Source organism: Brugia malayi (genome assembly GCF_000002995.4).
Source record: "Brugia malayi strain FR3 genome assembly, contig: Bm_v4_ChrX_scaffold_001, whole genome shotgun sequence".
Taxonomy (NCBI): Eukaryota; Metazoa; Nematoda; class Chromadorea; order Rhabditida; family Onchocercidae; genus Brugia; species Brugia malayi.
In genome coordinates, this window is record NW_025062479.1 from 3,931,331 (window position 1) to 3,951,392 (window position 20,062).

The 20,062-nt window shown below is 33.6% G+C and overlaps 3 protein-coding genes across 4 annotated transcripts; all 3 read left to right on the forward strand.

Moving 5' to 3' along the window:
- Positions 1 to 3,579, forward strand: Bm2143 (Uncharacterized protein; the record flags this gene model as incomplete). Its single annotated transcript, XM_043073539.1, has 10 exons — positions 1 to 145; positions 1,398 to 1,468; positions 1,589 to 1,720; positions 1,947 to 2,096; positions 2,283 to 2,422; positions 2,497 to 2,655; positions 2,729 to 2,905; positions 2,972 to 3,120; positions 3,238 to 3,338; positions 3,445 to 3,579. The coding sequence occupies 10 exons, from the start codon at positions 1 to 3 to the stop codon at positions 3,577 to 3,579; spliced, it is 1,359 nt and encodes a 452-aa protein (XP_042929473.1).
- Positions 3,580 to 6,232: 2,653 nt separating this feature from the next.
- On the forward strand, positions 6,233 to 9,583 carry Bma-acl-4 (Uncharacterized protein; the record flags this gene model as incomplete). Its single annotated transcript, XM_001899481.2, has 12 exons — positions 6,233 to 6,313; positions 6,418 to 6,607; positions 6,689 to 6,795; positions 7,093 to 7,205; positions 7,281 to 7,534; positions 7,606 to 7,792; positions 7,970 to 8,078; positions 8,148 to 8,309; positions 8,630 to 8,769; positions 8,856 to 8,935; positions 9,033 to 9,135; positions 9,448 to 9,583. The coding sequence occupies 12 exons, from the start codon at positions 6,233 to 6,235 to the stop codon at positions 9,581 to 9,583; spliced, it is 1,662 nt and encodes a 553-aa protein (XP_001899516.2).
- A 1,830-nt stretch (positions 9,584 to 11,413) lies between these two features.
- Bma-lin-45 (Uncharacterized protein) lies at positions 11,414 to 16,452 on the forward strand (the record flags this gene model as incomplete). 2 transcript variants are annotated; one of them, XM_043073540.1, is made up of 17 exons in its annotated part: positions 11,414 to 11,500; positions 11,653 to 11,760; positions 11,844 to 11,996; positions 12,200 to 12,334; positions 12,809 to 13,007; positions 13,212 to 13,369; positions 13,456 to 13,507; positions 13,666 to 13,929; positions 14,083 to 14,162; positions 14,242 to 14,371; positions 14,586 to 14,743; positions 14,819 to 14,958; positions 15,390 to 15,525; positions 15,634 to 15,765; positions 15,839 to 15,973; positions 16,077 to 16,249; positions 16,425 to 16,452. In XM_043073540.1, 17 exons carry the CDS (start codon positions 11,414 to 11,416, stop codon positions 16,450 to 16,452), a joined length of 2,268 nt encoding a protein of 755 aa, XP_042929474.1. The 2 variants fall into 2 exon arrangements, with proteins under 2 accessions (XP_042929474.1, XP_042929475.1); XM_043073541.1 differs by lacking the exons at positions 11,414 to 11,500; positions 11,653 to 11,760 and having other exon boundaries at positions 11,973 to 11,996.
- Positions 16,453 to 20,062: the final 3,610 nt, after the last annotated feature.

Genomic DNA, 20,062 nt, shown 5'->3' on the forward strand with positions numbered 1-20,062 from the left:
ATGTCGGGTGGTGATCCTACATACGATACTATGGTGACTGGAGAGGTGAAAAAGGGTGAGAATGAAAACAGGGATGGCGATGTAAAAGATATTCGATGTGAAGTGGTTGGCCGAAGGCAAAGATTACTTTCACTTTCTGTGCCTCGTAAGTTCGTTTACTTGCAACCATTGTTGAATAATTAACATAGTTTGGCGTTAGCAAACAATCTTCCAGAACTTCTTTGTTGAAAAAAATACAGGTTTAAATTTTAGTTATCTCCCACCACTGTGTTGTTTTTGATTGAGATAGGTCGTCATAAAACTCTGCTTCCTGCCACTCTTAATGCTGTAAAGTTAAAGCAGTAAACAGCTGTTTTTATAGCATATTCATATGGATTTTTAGGATGAAATATTTTTTCATCTATATTTTTCATCATTTACAAGTGAAAGTTGTTCTTGTTCTTTAAATAGTTTACGAAGATGGTAATGTAATGAAATGTTTGTATTTTCTCGGAATTCTTAACGAAGTCATATGTTAATCCGTGAAATTTATCGTGCTGGTAGTTTTGATTATGAGCCTCAAATTAGTCACATGCCGTTTGAAATTTATCCCTTCTGCTTCTTCTTTGTTATTGCACGTTCTACATCGTCTTTAGTCGTGTAGTATATATTTTATTTATCAGGTATCTCTTTTTTCTTGTTTGTATTAGTTTGCAACTCAACTCAGTCTGTCGCAGTTTTTATTCCGGAATTGAAATTTGGTCTTTTGTCAGCATAAAAGCGCATTGCTACATAATTTTTAATTTTCACAGTACATGTTTTTACGTTTTGCTGAAATTTTGTAAGATCAGAATCGAACTAACAGAGTGATACTGGTTGAGAGAATTCTATAAAGTTCTTGCGTGGAATCCTTGCCATTGCTTTTGATGAATTTCGTGAGTATTTTTGTTGCTGATTTTTGATTTTTTTTTTTTTGTCGAGTTTTTCTCGAATTGACTTACATATCTATGATGAAATTTTTTCGTTTTTGCCACCTAACTAACATGCTTAATATACACCAAGTGTTCTATATCGTCGCTCAATTTATTCGTAATATATTAGAAAATACTTTGATTGGATCTAGAACTACTGAAGGAAAACAGAATCTTCTATTACATATTAATAATTTAATCTGCCGTTAAGTAATTTATTAAATATTCTGTAATCTATTAAATAATCAGTCTTTGTGTTTGAGTCAATGATGGAAGCGATGTGACGAAATATAAAAAATTTGTTAGAAATATTTTTTGAATACTTTTGTATTTTGTTCCAGAAATATGCTAATAGCAGCAGGATAAAATATTACTGAGATGTTGAGATCAGCTTTTTGCGTCTTTCTTGTTTTTTTTTTTTTTTTTTCTAAAAAAAAATATTTTCAGCAATGCCATGGTTTGGTATTGATATAGGAGGCACATTGGTAAAACTTGTCTACTTCGAACCGGAAGATCATGCAAGTTTTGGACGATTCAGAAATTATGTAGAATCGTGAAACATCGCAATCAGTATTTTTCAGAGCTAGTTTTTGTTAATATCAGCGTTTGCACTATTATAACTCATCATTGTATTACAGAATGATTTTATTGAAAGTGAAGAAGAAATCTTACGACGTAGGAAAATTCAACGTTATCTTGTAACAGGCAAAGCCTATGGTGGTACTGGTGTAAGGGATGATCACCTACGTCTCTGTAATGTCGGAATCAATGTTGGTTATTATTAGAATTTTTTTATCGTTTATTTTCCTACCTTAATAATGTTATAATGAGAAGTTTCAAAATCTTCATAGCAGAATAAGTTTAGTAAAGAAATAATTTTAGGAAACATGGTTGGTGCTTAAATTATTTCAGGTTGCTGTGTTGAGAATGTGGTAATAGACATTTAAATACGTGCATTTAACTCCACTTTTCATTTTTTAATGCTATTTTGTTCAGGGCAGAGTTGGTACTATACATTTTATTCGATTTCCAACAGACAGAATGCTTGATTTTGTAAATTTGGTTAAGAGGAAGGGGTTCGCCGAAATGAGCAGTACAGTATGTGCTACTGGGGGCGGCTCTTTAAAATATGCCAAAGAAGCGGCGGTTTGTCTTTTTTTTTTTTTTTTTTGTATCTGTGGAATTCATTTAAAAACAAGCTCATTTAAAATCAGTTGAATAGAAAATTTGTTTCGCTTCTACTATGTTATTAAAGTTCGTCATAATTAAGTAATATTAAGAATCTTCATTAGCAGTTGTTTTTATCGGAGAAGGATGAAGTTATTCTTTTAGGATTTGGGTTTGCAGTTGCACAAAACTGATGAATTGGAATCGTTGATTAAGGGTATTGAATTTATTGCTGCAACAAATCCTGACGAATGCTATTATTATGAAAACCCCTTGAATGATATTTTGTGTAGAAAAGTAATTTGGTATGTTATTTATGATCATTAATCGTTTTTTGATTTAATTTTTACATGATTCTCTAAGACCTTGGAATTTGCAGGCGGTGGTCACACGGTCGCTGCTCAACATCCGATTCTGTTCCTGAAAGTGACAAGAAGGATGGCTTGCAGTACCCATACATTGTTTGCAATATTGGTAGTGGTGTGTCTGTGTTAGCTGTACGTGGTCACAATCAATTTAAGCGGATTGGAGGCAGTAGGTAGTAATTTTTACCATTACATAATAGCTCTCGAATTTATATATTTGCTCAGTTACTGGACGCGTGATTTCAGCATTGGAGGAGGTTTCTTTCAAGGTATATGCGCAATTATGTGTGGATGTGAAACGTTTGAAGAGGCGATTGAGTTAGCATCACGAGGAGACAATAAGAACGTTGATAAGCTTGTGAAAGATATTTATGGCTCAGGTTATGATCAAATGGGACTTCCAGGAGATGTTATTGCCGCCAGGTAATTCTTGCATACCTTTCTAGAAGTGCCGTCATTTCCTGTCTGTTTTATTTTACTTAATTATAGCTTTGGGAAAATATATAATAAGGTGGATCGCGATAAAGCACGTATTGAAGACCTTGCGCGTTCGGCACTGGTGACTACAACAAACAATATTGGTTCAATTGCATTTAATGGGGCGAATACTTGCGGAATTGACCGAATTGTTTTTGTTGGTAATTTTTTTTATTGAAAGATATTGAATGTTATGTATGATAGTAATTTAATAGTCTTGATTTTGATTGTGTCTTTCTTAATCACCACCGCATTTTCACTTATAAATAGCATTCCAGGAAATTTTCTGAGAGTAAATCCTATTGCTGCAAGACTGTTGAGTAATGCTATGAATTTTTGGTCAAAGGGAACGAAAAAAGCACTATTTTTGATACATGAGGTAAGATTGCTTGATTAATGGATACTCGTTTTACAGTATTTTTTTTAAGGCATCTCTTATCAATAAAATATTTTTCTTTTAAATTCATTATTAGTGTCCAATATAGGGTTATTTTGGCGCGGTTGGATGCTTAGATAAATTGGTCGATGTTACGGAGACAAGAAGGCGAATACGTGCTGAAAATCAACAGCAGGAAGACAACAATTACATCAAGAAAGGATCGGAGTTATCAGTAGAGTAAAAAATAAATCACTACTTTTTTTGGAACTTAAACATCATCTTCTCGTTATTGGTGAACAGTAATATCACGAATTTGAAATGGTGGAGATTATTAGTAGAGTAAAAATAATTCACAGCTTTCTTTGAACCTGCATATCATTTTCCCGTTTTTGGATGACGGAACGAAAAAAGCATTATTTTTGATAAATGAAGTGAGAGTAACTTTATCTCTTCCTCATTTTTGCAAATGTAGACGTTTCTTTTTCGGTTTTTTGATTCGTATAGCTTTGGAAAATTCGTATCGATTTAATTCACACTATTGGGAAAAATAACGTATTTAAAATTTCATTTGATATTCCATTTGTTGACATTAGATCATAGCTGATTTCCACTGTTATCATTACTCATTCACATGGTGATTGGTCTGATAAAAGATCACTACTGATTATAGTCTTGTGGATTTTGCAGTCTTGTTTTTTAATTCAGATATTTAGTTTTCTCTTTAAAAGTGGTGTTATTTCTGTTCGACCATTTCCGTTGTACAGATGGTTTGAATTTGTTGTTGAATCTTTTTTTAAGTAAGCTTTTCAAATATTAGTGTTGACTGTAACAATTTTTTCTACTAGATATGTTATTATTTGGCTAGGTTCGCTTCTACTATTCAAAATCAGAATTGAAAATAGTTATAGTGCCTTCAAAATAGCTATGTTGCTCATCTTTTATTTCATTCATTTTATTGTGAGGACATTCTTTTTTCATACTGAATTATTTTCAAGTAATTTATTATTGATTCTGTTTTCGTTTTTTTTTTTTTTTTCGGGGAAATTTTCATAAATTTTCCATATGTTTTGTTATCTTTTTTCTCATTTCATAGTTACTCAATACTTTAAATTTTTGAAAGCATTAACTTACCGTACAGGGCTCAAGATTCGATTCTTATTTTGTTATTGATTATTGTAATTAAATTAGCATTTCCCCTCATTAACCTTTTCTTAATGGTATATATGCAGTCATTGTTATATAACTACTTGGTTTAACATTTGTTTGGACATAGAGGAATCATATTATGTGACTTTCTGGACCGTTACTACGTTGCTGTTAGTTTCTTGTGAAAATCTTAAAGGTATGTCATTAACAGTCAATCTTTTGCGGAAATATGCAGTAACTTCATTGTTGCCTTTCAGAATTATTTTTTCCTTTTATATACGAAGTATTGGAACATAAATATTACGAATAGATTATTTGATTCGAATTTTTTTCTGTTTTTGCCTTACCTATTAGTAATTCACTTAATTGTACCAGTATAACTTGCTTTCTAATTTCACTTTGACCAATTTTACATCTATCATTCTGCAAACATTCTCAATTTTAATATTTTGATACATAATTGTGTAAATTTATATTTTTGGTGTTTTGGGAATTGATGTTAATTCCTAATTGTAAGTAGTATAGCATTTATTTTTCATGTAATTATTTACAAAAATGAACTGTTTTTCAGGCGATTTGTTCGTTTTTCTGTTTCACAGGTCTTTTAAATGTTTATCTTGATGTGTAGTTAATCTTTGGATTGCTCTTTCCGGAATTATATTGTAGTTCAGTTGGTCAAGCGCACATACATACCTGGACATCTTTTTGTTATTTCTCATTTTAATAGTAATTCCACTCATTTCATTGTTCTATTCAGTAATAAAAAAGATGAACTGAAATAATTGACAGTGTCCGTTGCTCTGCAGTGGTGGTTTATGCACTTCCAAATACCGTATTTGGTTAGTATGTAACAGCTTTGGGAAAGCGTTTATTTCAATGAATACTTGATATGTGCAGAAAATTCATGCAGTTAGGGAACCCTAGTATTTAAGAGTTGCCGGAAAAATCGTAATGAAATAAAAGCTAAAGACTTTTCATAACTTGGAAAAATGGCAAGACCAAATGCCTAACGAAGTGCTACTCGCTGGGGTGATGCAGTAATTGAAGACAAATGTGACAATTATGGAATGAGTTGGGAGTGACGTTGATGAATGTTATCGAAGTTAGGCTCACTGTAACGGAGACATGTGGTGATAGTTTGTAATACCATTCTCTCAGTTTGAATTAGTAGTGATATGTTGAAGTGCAGCACGGACTTATTGCTGTTCGGGTAACTATTTCATTAATTAGAAGAAATCAACTTACAAGTTGGCAGTCAATTAGAAATTCACATTCATTTTACATTCCATATAGTACATTTATGGGTATAAGGAAGCTGCCCCTTGATAGCCATTAAGTCGGTATTTTGTAAGTCGAACGATTCGTCCATCATTTGTTAGAAAATATCTAAATTATTTAAATTATAGTTTCCACATCGGTAATTTCGCGTGTCAAATTTCGATTCTTGCTGCTTTATTAGTTTACTGCTGATTTTGCAATTATGCGTTAATTATTTCATAGTTGATTGGTTCATTTCAGTATGTTTGTAAAAAGGCGCGGAATGTATCTATAATATTAAAAGCTTGTGATGGCATTATATTTTCATACTTTTTTCCGTCTTAATATGGATGCTAATATTCATTTTATATTCAGTTCCACTTCCGCTATTTAACAGGGAAATTCCGAGCGCGATGATAGATTTCACAGCAGAATATTTATTTGTTTTCTTTTGTACTGTATTCCTTCCCACTGTTTTATTAATCGTCCTAATGGTTGTAACTCTTTCTTTATTTGGCCAATCTGTTGGCTTTAACCATTACTATGTTAGCTGTTTGCTCAAGATTTTTGAGGTAATATTTTTATTCTAGCAGGATAAAAAATGCTATTTGAATAGAAAGAATCATAGTGTTTATGCTCTGATACTCACCCATTAAAAATGGGTAATAGTTTACAGTGGAGCGCTCGACAAATACACTTATCAGCTAAGGAGAAAAGTCAGAGTTCACTAACTTTGTGCATGGAAGAAGATGACAGTGGCGATATGGACAATTCAGATCTGGAACTAGAACATTTAACTACTTCCGATGATGACTTTATTGGTGAGAAAATAATAAAAGGTTGCAAAAGAAGACATTCTGGACCAAGTGAGTGGATTTTTTTGAAGTTTTTCTTTAAGATTCGTTACTATCACAACTTTAGAGACAATGTTAGAGATATTTCTTCAGGGATAATATTTCGAGAGACATCGGTGCATTTTGATGATGAAAGTGGACAACAAGTTACGAATATTCGGGGTTGGGCTGTTGTACGCGACACTATGCATCTTGTCAAGGTCTTTTTGAACCAAGTATCACAGCAGATAGAAAGTATCATAGGAATGAGCAATTAGGTATTATTTTAGTTAAAAGGACTCTTCAATTCGTGCTTTTATGGCAAACAGTTCTTTAACTGAAACCGACTGTACGGAAAATTAGTTTACTATTCTATAGAAGAAGTGTTTGTTTTTGTTTATGAACTCGTTTGGTAAAGATATATAAAGATATCTTCCTTTAGACATTCTGGACCAAGTAAGTGGATTCACTTGGTCCAGAATGTCTATTATTTTTTTCTCTAAACTTAATAATTTCAGGCAGGCATCGAAGCGGTTATTCAGGATGATGTAACTAGTCGATTTGAAGCTGAACAGCTCGTCTCGTGGAACATGCTTACACGAACTAGTTTATCTTTCAATCAGTTTATCAAGTACATTTTGGAGTTTTGGAGTTAACCTTATTTGGTTTAACTGAAATTAACATATTCTTATCACGTTTTTTGCAGTTGGAAATTGTCGGTTATTTGGGCGCTAGGTTTTTTGTTTCGATATACAGTGTTACTTCCGATGCGTTTGGTTCTGTTACTCACTGGTGTTAGCTTCATGGTTGTTAGTACAGCCGTGATTGGGTTATTGCCAGAGGGATCCCAAAAACGATGGTTCAATGAGCGTTGTATGTTATGTGGCCATCAGATATTATCCAGTTGTGTGTCTGCCGTCATCACGTTCAATAATCGTGAAAATCGGGCTCGAAATGGGGGTAAGTATTCTTACGTTAATTAGGTTATTATCTATATAATTTCCTCTTTGTCATTGCCAAGTTTTTTTAAGGAATCTGTGTTGCAAACCATACATCACCGATAGATGTAATGATACTTAGTACGGACTGTGCATATGATTTAGTTGGACAACGTCATAGTGGTTGTCTTGGAGTTTTGCAGCGCGCTCTTAGTAGAGCAAGTTCTCATATATGGTTTGAACGAGGTGAAGCTCGAGATCGTTCGTTTGTTGCAGAAAAGTAAACTATTTAAAGATTTTTCATGATCTTTTTGGGCTAAACAGCTAAACCAATACATTGTAAAATAAGTTCATGAACGAATTATGGTCACAAAAAAATATAACAGTTTGAGAAAAAAATTTTAGGACTTTTAAGTAGCTAATCTTATTCGCGCTGCTGAACACTTTTTAATTCTAGATTGAGAGAACATGTCGACAATAAGAATTTACTTCCAATTTTGATTTTTCCTGAAGGCACATGCATCAATAATACGTCAGTGATGATGTTCAAGAAAGGATCATTTGAGGTGTGCTATATATGTTGCGTGTTTTGTGCTAATTACTGCATTTATCATATTAACACGTTAACAGTTAAGGTTGGGACAACAATCTATCCAATTGCAATGAAATACGATTCTCGTTTTGGTGATCCATTTTGGAATAGCAGTCAACATGGATGGTTTGAAAATTGCTTTCGCATGTTTACGTCGTGGGCTATTATATGTGATGTTTGGTATCTGGAACCTATGATGAAATTTGTAAGTATTTTTCCTATCATGCAATCAAAAAGATAAAATGACTTATACTGGCAAATTTTTTTTTTTTTAATCCTGCATATAAAGCAAATCATATTAATTTTACGAAGAAATAAGATACAAAACAGGAAAAGGAGTTTTTCTGTCTTAGGAATATATTTCGGCGAGTTAGCAAATTTTTATATGTTAGAAATTATCAGCTTAAAATCGCTTGATGCTGTATGATGCTGTTGTAGAAAGATTTTTTTTTCTTGTAGTTATAACGTAGTTAATGTTTAATTAATATGATGAATTTTTGTTCTCAGGCATCAAAACTTTTTCAGCCCAATGAAAATGCTATTGATTTCGCTAATCGCGTGAAAAAGGAAATAGCTATGCGTGGTGGCCTTGTTGATCTTCAGTGGGATGGCGAGCTAAAACGAAGTCGTGTGCCAACCAAATTAATTTTGCATCAGCAAAAAAAGTTTGTTTGGCTCATTGTAGTTTTATGACCTTCGTATTTCTTATAATTCATATTGAAAGTCCGAAATTTGAACGTGTGTTTTCTAGATACTTCCGCCGTCTCGCGCGATATTTTTCAGATGATATGAAGAAGTGTATCTCCATTCCGAAAAAGAGAACAGTTGGATGTGAGCTTTGGGTTTTAATTGCTTTTCAAGTGTTTTAAAACGGACTTTAGTCAAAAATTTTCACTAATATATTTTATTGAACTTGTCCTATTTTTAGCAGATCTTTCTACAACTGATGATCGAGCGAACGAAAAATCCGAATCTGATGTTGATACTGGGTTTACCGACGATTTGAAATTCAGGGACATTTCGCCGAGTAGGTAATCAGTTTCTTTTATTTTACTCGAGAAGCAAAACAAGTGAATAATAGTTCTTTCAACTTTCTTTTATCTACATAAATACCATAGTTTTGTATGTGGTTTCCAGTAAGAAGGGATTATTTAAAATGCGTTATTGATTTGTGAGGAGTTTGGTCTATATAAGCTTCACTCAAGATGAATAATGTTCAACGTAAATATCTATGTCTCTTTCTCTCTGTATTTTTTAGTTGTGAGTTGGCAGCTGGTGCATGATATCAAGCTGAGAGTCAAGAAACTTGTTCACTTTATATAACGTTAATGAACTTCTTGCAGTGGTGACTTGTCAAAAATGAGAGTAGAACTGAAAGGTTCAGAATTCGATCACAACAGTGAATCGAATTTTCGTTGCAATATGCCAATCAGTCAATCGCAAGTTATGGATACTTCATCTCCTCTCAAAGCCTTGTAAATTTGTCGCTGTTTTATTCAGTCGAAGTGAAAGACGGTGTTCAAATTATCACAACTACTTGTTGGACCGTTGACATTACGAAATTGGGAGTTTTGGCTCTTATACATTATAGATCCTGAAATAAATCCGATTCAAGTGCGATTGAACGTGGTTTTCGAATAGCATTTCAGGACTTTTTTCGTCACACTACACTTGAAATGTTAATCCGTTCTTTGTTATTTAGCTTCAGTGGATATTTACAATATAATAGCTTTAGAATCTCACGTGTTTTTTTAGTACCAGCACAATTTGTAGGCTTGTTCGTAATCTTTACATTGAGATACAGCTTTATGTTTTTGAAGGTAAAAACGTCACGTGTAGTAAAGCTATGGTAGAACATCATGTTACCTTTTTTTCATTAAATATTGTGTCCATATTGGAATTTAACTAATTGACTTGTAATATGATATCACCATCACCAGATGGAAATGACGTTCATGTAACGTATATTTCTGCTTTTCATTGTTAATCTAGTGTAATATTCAACTTTTTCCACATTCTTGCGCCTTATCAGTAACATAATTTAGTTTGGTAAGGTCATTTTCTTCCATAACCCATACTAATGTTTTTTTTTTCCAGAACGTAATGTTTTCTTTTCCAGGATGTATACGTTCACAAAGAAGTAACGGTGTATTCATTTTCCAGATGTTGTGTTGTATGTTTACTTTAAAATGAAATAAAACTAGTCAGTCTAGTGCCGCTTGTTGGCTCTCATCGGTCTATTTTTGGATCCATCCATACTACATTTTTGTACACTTGTTAGACTAGTCTCCGTGGATGAAATGTTTGTAGCAGTAAGTAGTCGGATTTTGCTGATTTCATAGTGACCACCTGACGGGTGGTGCAGACTTCTTTCATATTTATTCAGTGCGAACTGGTTTCATCCATATTAGCTGCTTACGATAATGGGATGAGCTAATTGTACGCCGAAATGAGGTGATGTTGTTGTCTCAGCATTTTATATTGTGCGTCTCTCGTTGAGTGTACTGTTGAGTCTTGAATGAATCTATTATGAACTGTACAATACATATAGTTAGTCAGTATGAAGAAAACGTGGATGACCATTCGATTGATTTTTTTTAATTGGACTTAGAATTACTGTTTGTGCTATAGTTCCTACTGTGGTCATTGGCAATTGTTAACAGAATGCATCTTAGGGAGAGTATATGCTCAGTTACTGGAGGCGAACACAATCTGGTATGCAAAATACTTTGTATTTTGAATGAGGTAATAAAAGCAAAGCAATTAAAGAGTTTAGAATTTTTGATTTAACTGCAGTTGACTTCAGCATATGGTGATTTCTAAGTGCCCTAAAATTAAAGCTAGTTTAACACTTGTTTGATAAACGAAAATCACTGACTGGTTATGATATTTGGCAATTACTCCAGTAGGTTTTAATAACATTTCAGGACAAGTTCAGAAGAAAATGGTACATCTTGAGAATTATAAAAATCTCTTCTTGAAGTGATAGAAAAGAATTACATTCTGTAACGATAGAAAGCAAGGTAGTGCTAAAGTGATAGCGTAAATTTTAAGGCAAATTTGAATTTTGATTTAAAATTTTATCGTCGAGATAGTGATGATTAAAAAAGTATCTGATCAAATTTGATGCGAAGGGTTTGGGGCAGTGGTGCGATTAAAAAATATCTGGAATAACTGATGGCTGATGGTAGGCAGGTTTACGATGTACTGTGTTCATTTTGCACTCCCATTTTGTCCTCATTCATATTTGTTATAACGTCAATGAAAGGTTTTTACAACTTTGTATGTGTTTCAGATGGTTTGATAAAAATGTCTTCGGTAGGCGACGTTGCGGAAGGGTGCTCAGGATATCAAATTTCGCAGTCTTTGTCGCCGCTTGTTAGTCCATCATCACCTGTAAGCATTGCTCTACGTTGAGTGCTTTATTGTTTGCTCTTGGTTTATCTAGCAATCTGCTAAATCCAGTTTCTCTACATTTATTTATAAAAGAAGCGGATTCCATAAATCCACGTTTTGATGTTAAATAACGTACATGTTGCCATTTGCAGGATGTTTACAGTAGCCGAGGTGGTGGCAGCCCTTCACCATGTACTTCCCCTAAACGGCTAAGCGACTCTCTAATTCTTCTTCATCTTCCTTTCAACCAGCACTCAAAAGTTTGTATTCTGTTTCACTTCGAATGGAATATTTTTAATTTTCCTGATTTACATGGGTATTCATCCAAACTGTTATTTTGCAGGTGGAAGTGAAACCTGGGATTCTTGCACGGGATGCTATTGCTAAAATTTTGGAGAAACGAGCAATATTGCCTCAGATGTGCAGAGTGTGTGTTGGCGGTGACCCTTCTAGTCCACGTATCGACCTTAGCATGGATTTAGAAACATTATCCAATGTAAAGTAGACTATGAATAATATTCCATTATATTTTCTGAAGTTCCAGCCTTCAGTATATTCATTTTCAATTTATTTTATTAATTCTCTTTTTTTTTTATTAATTCCAAATGTATGGTATTGTAGGTTCTGTTCCTATTTTATTAATTCCAAATGTATAGTATTGTAGGTTCTCTTTCTATGTATTTTCGACACATATTTTAGACTTTGGAAAAGAAAGAGCTTTGGGTACACAGTGCATATCTCTCTATATTGGTATCTATCAAACACAGTTTTGTGCGGAAAACTTTTTTATCAGTAGCATTCTGTGACGTTTGTCACAAACAAATATGGCTACAAGTCGGTTTTTCTAAATGATCTGATCATTTTTATTGTATCAATTTAATAAAACTAAGTTCAAATTCCTGTTTTCTCGGGTTGTGGTTATTCAGATTTAACACTAAACCAAATTTTAATTTTTTAAGATGTTTTATCTTCCTTCATTTGCGTCATTAGCAGCTGTACAGTGAAGATGATATAATTTGAGATGCGAAGTTTTCTTCGCTTTTAGTATGCTATGGTGTACATATGGGAAAGCTTATTTGTGTATTTCAACTTAATGAGCTAAATACTGAGTTAAATCATTGCTGGGAAATGAAGTCCTTACAAATTAAAATCACCTTTTTTCTCATTTACGACATAGGAGAAGTAAAGCTTATGTCTACATACAAAAAGATATTTTTTGCGAAAAGATTTTAATGTGTGGTACCTTGCAGCTATATTCGAAATATAGTATTTATCCAGATTATTTCCAATTTCCAGCAGTACGTTTAGGGATATCGATGTGAGTTGTGCCAGTTCACGTTCCATCAGAAATGTGGTTCTAAAGTTCCAAATTATTGTGATCGTATGCAGCAAATTTCGCATGATGTTCGAATGGCAAATAAATTACGAGATATATGTGATCAGTATGAAGGTCCGAACGCGGCACTTGTTGCCGAAATTATTCAGCACTTCCAAAGTCCTACTGCAGGTTTGCTTTACTTTTCTGTTTATTTTTTGCTGTTTCTATTTCTAAAGTAATTTCGTTTGGTATGTTTTTATCACATTTACTTACGCCTTCAGTGCTTATCAAGTATTCATTAAAAAATAATGGAAACGCAGAATCACACAGAGTCATGATATGATTCTGCATTCTACTTTGTATTGTTTTTTAGTGTACAGTGATAGTTTGCAGATCCTCTGCCGAATCGTGTGGGTATTTCACGCCAGCAAGCTGTTCGTTTACCAGGTCGACCCGAAATTACAGTTGGAATAAATGAATCATCCCGGGATCGTTCGTCATCAGCTCCCAATATTTATGAAATAACAAAAGATGAAGCACTACGTGAAACGGTTTACCTCAGAATTATGAAATATTTATTGTTTCGCTTAGAGTAAAAACTTCAAGAACATGCTTTCTAGTACACGTTAATTTTCAGAAAGTGTTAGACGCATTGAGCAACAATGTCCATGTGTTTATTCAACCATCAGGTATTTCCGCACATCTAATAATTTCATACATTGGTTTATTAAAATGGGTGTAACGTCTTTGAAATGATCTGATGTGCTCTTTTACTTATTATTGGGAAACAATTCATTTTACTATTACGCCAAATTGATTTTACTTAATTTGCTACCTGTTTATATAGGAACAGCAAGGACAGCAAAACCGATAAATTTTTCCGGTCTTCGAGACTGGCAATTGACTAGTAATCGAAGGCCAAATCGTTTGCACCCATCAACTCTAGCAGGAATGGTATCACCATGTTTCACCACTTCACCTTCCTCTACGAGTTCTTCGCCTCCACCTCCTTATTCTGGAGCCACATATGATCCTAATTCAGGATTACCCCCTACACCACCACAATCCGCACCTCCTCAGAAGACATTTGGTTTTCGTTTTCGCAGCAAAAGTATGCCTTCTTGTAATTCATTTGACTCTGTTATATTCAGTCAACTCTTGTTAAACACAGTTTAACGTCTTATCTAGCAATTCCCTTTCGCTGTTTTATTTTCAATGCTCATAATTCGATATCATTTGCTTAATCTTCCCTGTTTTATTTCAGGTCCAAACGACAAAATTCCGATTAAAGGACCAGGCGGTCGGTCGTCTGTCTCTTCGGATCGGCTAGGTGAATCTCATGAAGTAAGCTAAACAATTTTTGCAGTCATCTAATGATTTAACTGATAACTTAGAAATTGTGTTTTACATGCTGCCGATTCAGGGTGATTACAAGGAAAAATTAAAACAGCGAATTTTGATGGAAGGTTGGGAAATCGATCGGGCCCTGGTAACATATTACAAAAAAATTGGTAGTGGTTCCTTTGGTACTGTGTATTTGGGCAGTTATTTTGGTAAGTTTATTAACTGAAGTAGTTTTATCTTTCTGATTTGATTTCTTCAGTTTCACTGTTTTTAATAGTGGCTCTTTTGCTAAATGCCGTAATCATTATTAGGAGTTGAAATGAAAAACGTAGAATCATGGACTTGAAATAATTTCCAAATGTAGTTAACATATGTTATATATTTTTAGACGTTATACTATGTTCTGTTGAATAAAATCTTTAGGGAAAGTGGCAATTAAAAAATTAAATGTGGGTGAACCAAGTCCTGCTCAGCTTCAAGCCTTCAAAAATGAAGTTGGTGTATTGAAGAAAACTAGACATGCAAATGTTTTGCTTTTCATGGGTTGGTTGCGGGAACCAGATCTTGCAATTGTCACTCAGGTAATGAATGGATCCCAAGTTTCATCTTCTCTGTTCTTTTTTCTGCTTGATTTTCATTATCAATGGCAATTTCAGTGGTGTGAAGGGTCTTCTTTATACAGACAAATACACGTGAATGAACCTCGAGTAGACTTCGAAATATCGTCAGTTATTGATATTTGCAAGCAAATCGCTCAGGGAATGAATTATTTACACTCTCGTCATATCATTCATAGGTTATTATTAATTTCTCATCTTTCTTGTGTGTCTTAGCTGATAATTCTGTATATTTTCATATTTCGTAAAAGTCTTTAGTTATATTTATTTCGACCAAGTTCGCGGACCTTTGGGCGATGTTTTCGGTTCCAGTAACTTACAGTTAGTTCAAGAGTTATCTCCGATCACTGTTTAAAATTTCCTCTTCTCAAATACTTGAAGTGTTTGAGTTGGTTACTAAAGTATATCACTTTTTAAGCCATGTCGGTTTCTGTAATGGTTACTTCGGTCTTTCTGCTTTCGGCTTTTCCAGCATCTCGTATCGAAAAAATATCCGTTTAAAATCGCTTTTAAAGTGTTTCAAGTGTTTCTGTAGCTCGCTAATATACCAGTAAATCTGATGGATCGTTGTTTTTGAACCGTTGTGATTTTTATTTCTTTTTAATTTAAGAGATCTTAAAACGAACAACATTTTCTTAACTGATGATGGCACAGTTAAAATTGGTGATTTTGGTTTGGCCACTGTCAAGACACGATGGAGTGGTGGACAACAAAATCAGCAGCCAACTGGAAGTATCCTTTGGATGGTATAATTTATCGTTTAATTTTATTGTTTTACTTGTAAAATAGTATGAATATTCATTTGCCTATACGATGTTCAAAGTAATAATGCAAATAAACATGAAAGGGTTTAGGCGCCGGAAGTGATAAGAATGCAGGATGCAAACCCATACACAACTCTTTCTGATGTATACTCATTTGGCATTTGTTTATTCGAATTGTTGTCAGGAGTTTTACCCTATTCACATATCAATAGCAGAGATCAGGTGTGCTTCTTTAAACACTTCAATGTCTGTTGTTGTCATAGTTTGAGATTTGTTTATATTTTCAAAAATTCAGATTTTGTTCATGGTTGGACGCGGTTATTTGAAGCCAGATTTGACTAAAGTACGGCATGACACACCTAAGGGCTTGTTAACATCGCTTGAAAAATGCATTAAGTTTTGTCGAGACGAGCGTCCGGAATTTGAACAGGTTGATCTTTATTTAATTTCACAGTTAAGATATAATCATATGGAAATTCTTGTAAAAATGCTTCTATCAGATTTAATTTTTCCAGGTTCTCATTTATCTTGAGCGAGCCTCAGCAGGGCTTCCACGACTAAAGCGTTCTGTGTCAGAACCGCAAATATATAGAAGTTATTATGATCAGCATGATTTCTTGTTACCGGTCCAGACACCGAATTCTCCGAAAACAAATACAGTTGCAAATTTTTCGCTTTTTACTACATGTAGCTGGACCGATCAGTTGTAATATTTTCTATTTCCTCATTTCTTTGCTTATTTACATTTTCTGTTCAGTTGGTAACTGATGGTTAGTTTATAAGGAATAATTTATTGCAATATATGCCTAGCGATTATGATTAGCTTAGTTAATTCTTGCATTAACCTTACCGTTTAAGATGTAAATCGAAATATGTTGCAGGAAAGCTGGTTTCGTAAGTGGTGAGTAATTGTTGAAGAAGTGATGACGAAAATTTTATAACGCTGTTCTGCTAAAATGGTGTTATGCTAAATTAGGAATCTGGTAGTCCGTTTCACAATTTTAAACTTTATTACTAATGTTAAAGCCGATGGAGTGTGAATAGTGTCTATAAATTTTTTTTTTTTTTCTTCTTCAGGACGTATTTTATTAGCTTTCTGTTTCAAAACTTAACTGGGCACTAATCACTTTCTAGTTCAAACCGACATCTTTGCATCTAATTCCTTGCCTCACAAGTCTCCCATCGTCAGTTAAAAAATATATTATGTAGGCAGAAGGATGGTAGCATGCCCATAGACATGAATCGCTAAAATAGTTTTACTTTAATTTAGCTATCATCTATTCAGTTCTCTATTAGTTTTGTAATTGCTTTAACAATGCATTTTTACTTCTAGTATTTCTGCATGTCATTCATTGCTTCTAAATGACGGATGCTTCGTAAAAATTATTATATATTATGAAAGCTTGCTTGTAATTTTAGTTAATCAAAACGTTGTTTTTTTAAACATAAAATTATGTGTTTTTCATGTTCATAAATTTGATCGTGAATTGATGTACTAGACATTTTTGTTGACATATAATTTTGCAGAAGAATACTAAGCCGTTTACCCGAACAAGTTTTTGTTAAAAATAAAACAGAAATTGATTACGAAATCAACGAAACATGTGCCCTACCTTATATTGGTCTCCGATTATATTTCTTTAGTTGCTATGACTATTGTTGTTCAACTGCTTAGGGCAGAAAAAGGTGTAGCCTTAATAGCTTTCCTTAAGTATTTATACCTTGCAGTATTGTGGAAATTAGTGGACAAAACTAGAAATAACTTTGATGTTGCAAGAATTATCCCGGTCTATGTTCTAACCTGCCTATTGTTCTGTCAACTTTTTGCTGCAACTTAATTTCAGACTTTGCTTTTTACATGACCTCACTAGCGGTATTTCATACGAGTGCAGTATTGAAATTGTTTTTTATAAACGCTTTTCTAATTTGACATATAACTATGAAGAGTTGGAAAACTCTATATTTCATAAATTATTTTATTTCACTTGTCATATGAAAGAAGTTTGGGTCAGTTTGAAATATGTTGGCTTAAACTGTGGGAAATTGAGAGCAGTGTTTTATAAAAGACTTCGTAATGCATCATATCTGTGATTGCTTCCGCATGAATTCACTGTGAGATTCTTCAATTTTGAGTAATCACGATTCTTATTTGCAGTGTCGAATATTGAAGTAAGCTATATTGATAAACACAAATGCCTTTTCATGCTGTTGCATTTTTTTAATTGGTGTATATGAATTGTTCTAAAACCTCGGGTCATTTGTAGTGTTCCCTAATTTGTGTTTATTTTCTATGAATAAATATTGCATTTATTTTATTGATGCTTAAGTGCAAGCAATTAAAATGTTTAATATCCGCGTTCTCTCAATTCTTGACATTCTTCAGTGAAGTTTATTGGTATATATGTTCATAGCTAAAAATTAATTTCATCAACTTCAAGATCAATAATCTTGCCTTACTGGATTATTTGCATAGAACTGTGAAGCAAAAAAGAGATCATTTTCGTTAACTTCAGAAAAAGAAATCTAACGCATCGGTTTCAAGATTTCAGATAAGCTAGTCGATCTGAAAAAAATGGTATTTTCGTTCAACGTTATTAGTTGTCAAATCTGGTCTTAGTTTGAAATTCTATTTCCGGTATCCATTTTGGTACTTGGGGGGTATTCCCGACATCTTCGAAAAGCAAAGGGATTGTAAGAATTATGTATGAAATATTATCGGCTGCTGGACCGGATCCGGATTTTCTTTAAATAGGAAGAAGAAGTCTTTTGGTGTGTTCATTAACTAAAGATCACTCAGAGTAGTGGGAGTCGCATGCAGCAGATTTGATTACTCCTAGGGAAAAAAAGACTGCTACTGTTATGAATAACCAAATTATCCTTACCTGATTGTAAGTATGCAGGAAAGTTTCCTCCATATCAGTGTTCCGAGCACTTTTTTTTCCTTATTTTCTTCTTTTCTCGCCATCTCGTTTTTTTCGATAATGTCTTAATTGCTACTGAGCACCATGGCATTTGAATTCCTATTCATTTCATGCTGACTTCATCTCTGTCGCTTCTTAATCACAATGAATTTTTGCTGCTCTAAAATTTCCAAAATCGCTGGTTAATATCACCTTTCATTTTTTGTTCCCTTCGAAATCTTCCAGCTGATGTGGATCCTGATACTTCCAAGTAACTTGGTTCCCTATATATAATTTATTCCACGCCAGTTTTGTTTAGTTACTGGTTTCAAATGGTACTGGCAGGAAGTGGTAGGAAGTTGTCTAACAGCATTATTTGCCACGTATAATATTGGAACAGGTTCGATATATTTATTGGGCTGAAAGAAACATAAAAGCAACTAATTAAACATAATGTTAAGGATGACATTTTTTTCCAACCAAATCATCCAAATTGAAGTCCTAGAATTAAAGGAAATTCATCTGAGGGGAAAAACTAGCAGCAACAAGGACCATTGGAATAATGAATGTAACATTTATCCCAGGCTTAAGCTCCGTATGGAACGTTTGAGGGGAATTGTCACATGTTTCAAATGTTTTCGAAAGAATTGCAACAAGTGATTGCAAAAAAGGGAAACTTCCTTGTTTCCACCGTAAAGTTTCTCATAGTACGACGTTGTCCAAGAAATTTACGCAATTAATAGGTTCCAGTAAAGGAAATCTTGATTTGAAATTCTTCTCATTTAGTAACAAAACTCCAAAATCATGTCAGATTACAAAAGTGGAAAAAGGAGTAAGAACTTTGGAATCTAAAAGTATACCTATTAATGCTTACGGTTAGATCGCCTAATAGAAAAACTACAAGTAGTTAAATAGAGCCACCATGATTTGCCACGTATGATATCTCAAGAATTGCTAGATGAGGAAAGAGGATATTGGAAAAGGTTCGATATATTTATTGGGCTGACTAGTTTTTTAATTTCATATCGCCAAACCAAAGCTACAATATGGTATCAGGATTCTATGCAATCCCCACAAAGGTTGGTTTTATAATAATTGGAAATGGATACATCTAATTATGACAAAGACCAAATCAAATTTGATATCACGTCTGTTCAGAACCAAACCATTTCTGGAAATTAGAACTCATAGACATTCAGGAACAACCCAATACTCATAATGACGAACAGACGCTGAACATTTCAAAGAAACTATTACTAAACAAAATGGAAAATATCAAGCATCTTGACTTAGGAAAGATTCAAATGTTATCCTAAATGATAATTATGGTTTTTACCTTGAGAGATTGAAGACATTAACAACTTCAAACCGATAAACTGCTACTTAATCGATACAATAATATAGTTGAAGAATAAATAAAATCCAATATCATTGAAGAAGTAACCTTAGACAATCGCAAATGATCCAGGTTGGCGTTATATACTATTTGCCCCATCATGAGGTATTAATACCGAATCGGCAAATCAACAATAAAATTAAGAATCATTTACGATGCTTTTGCCGACCTCAAAAGAATGGTAAGTTTGAACGATTTTCTGTTCTATACCACGGTCCAATTA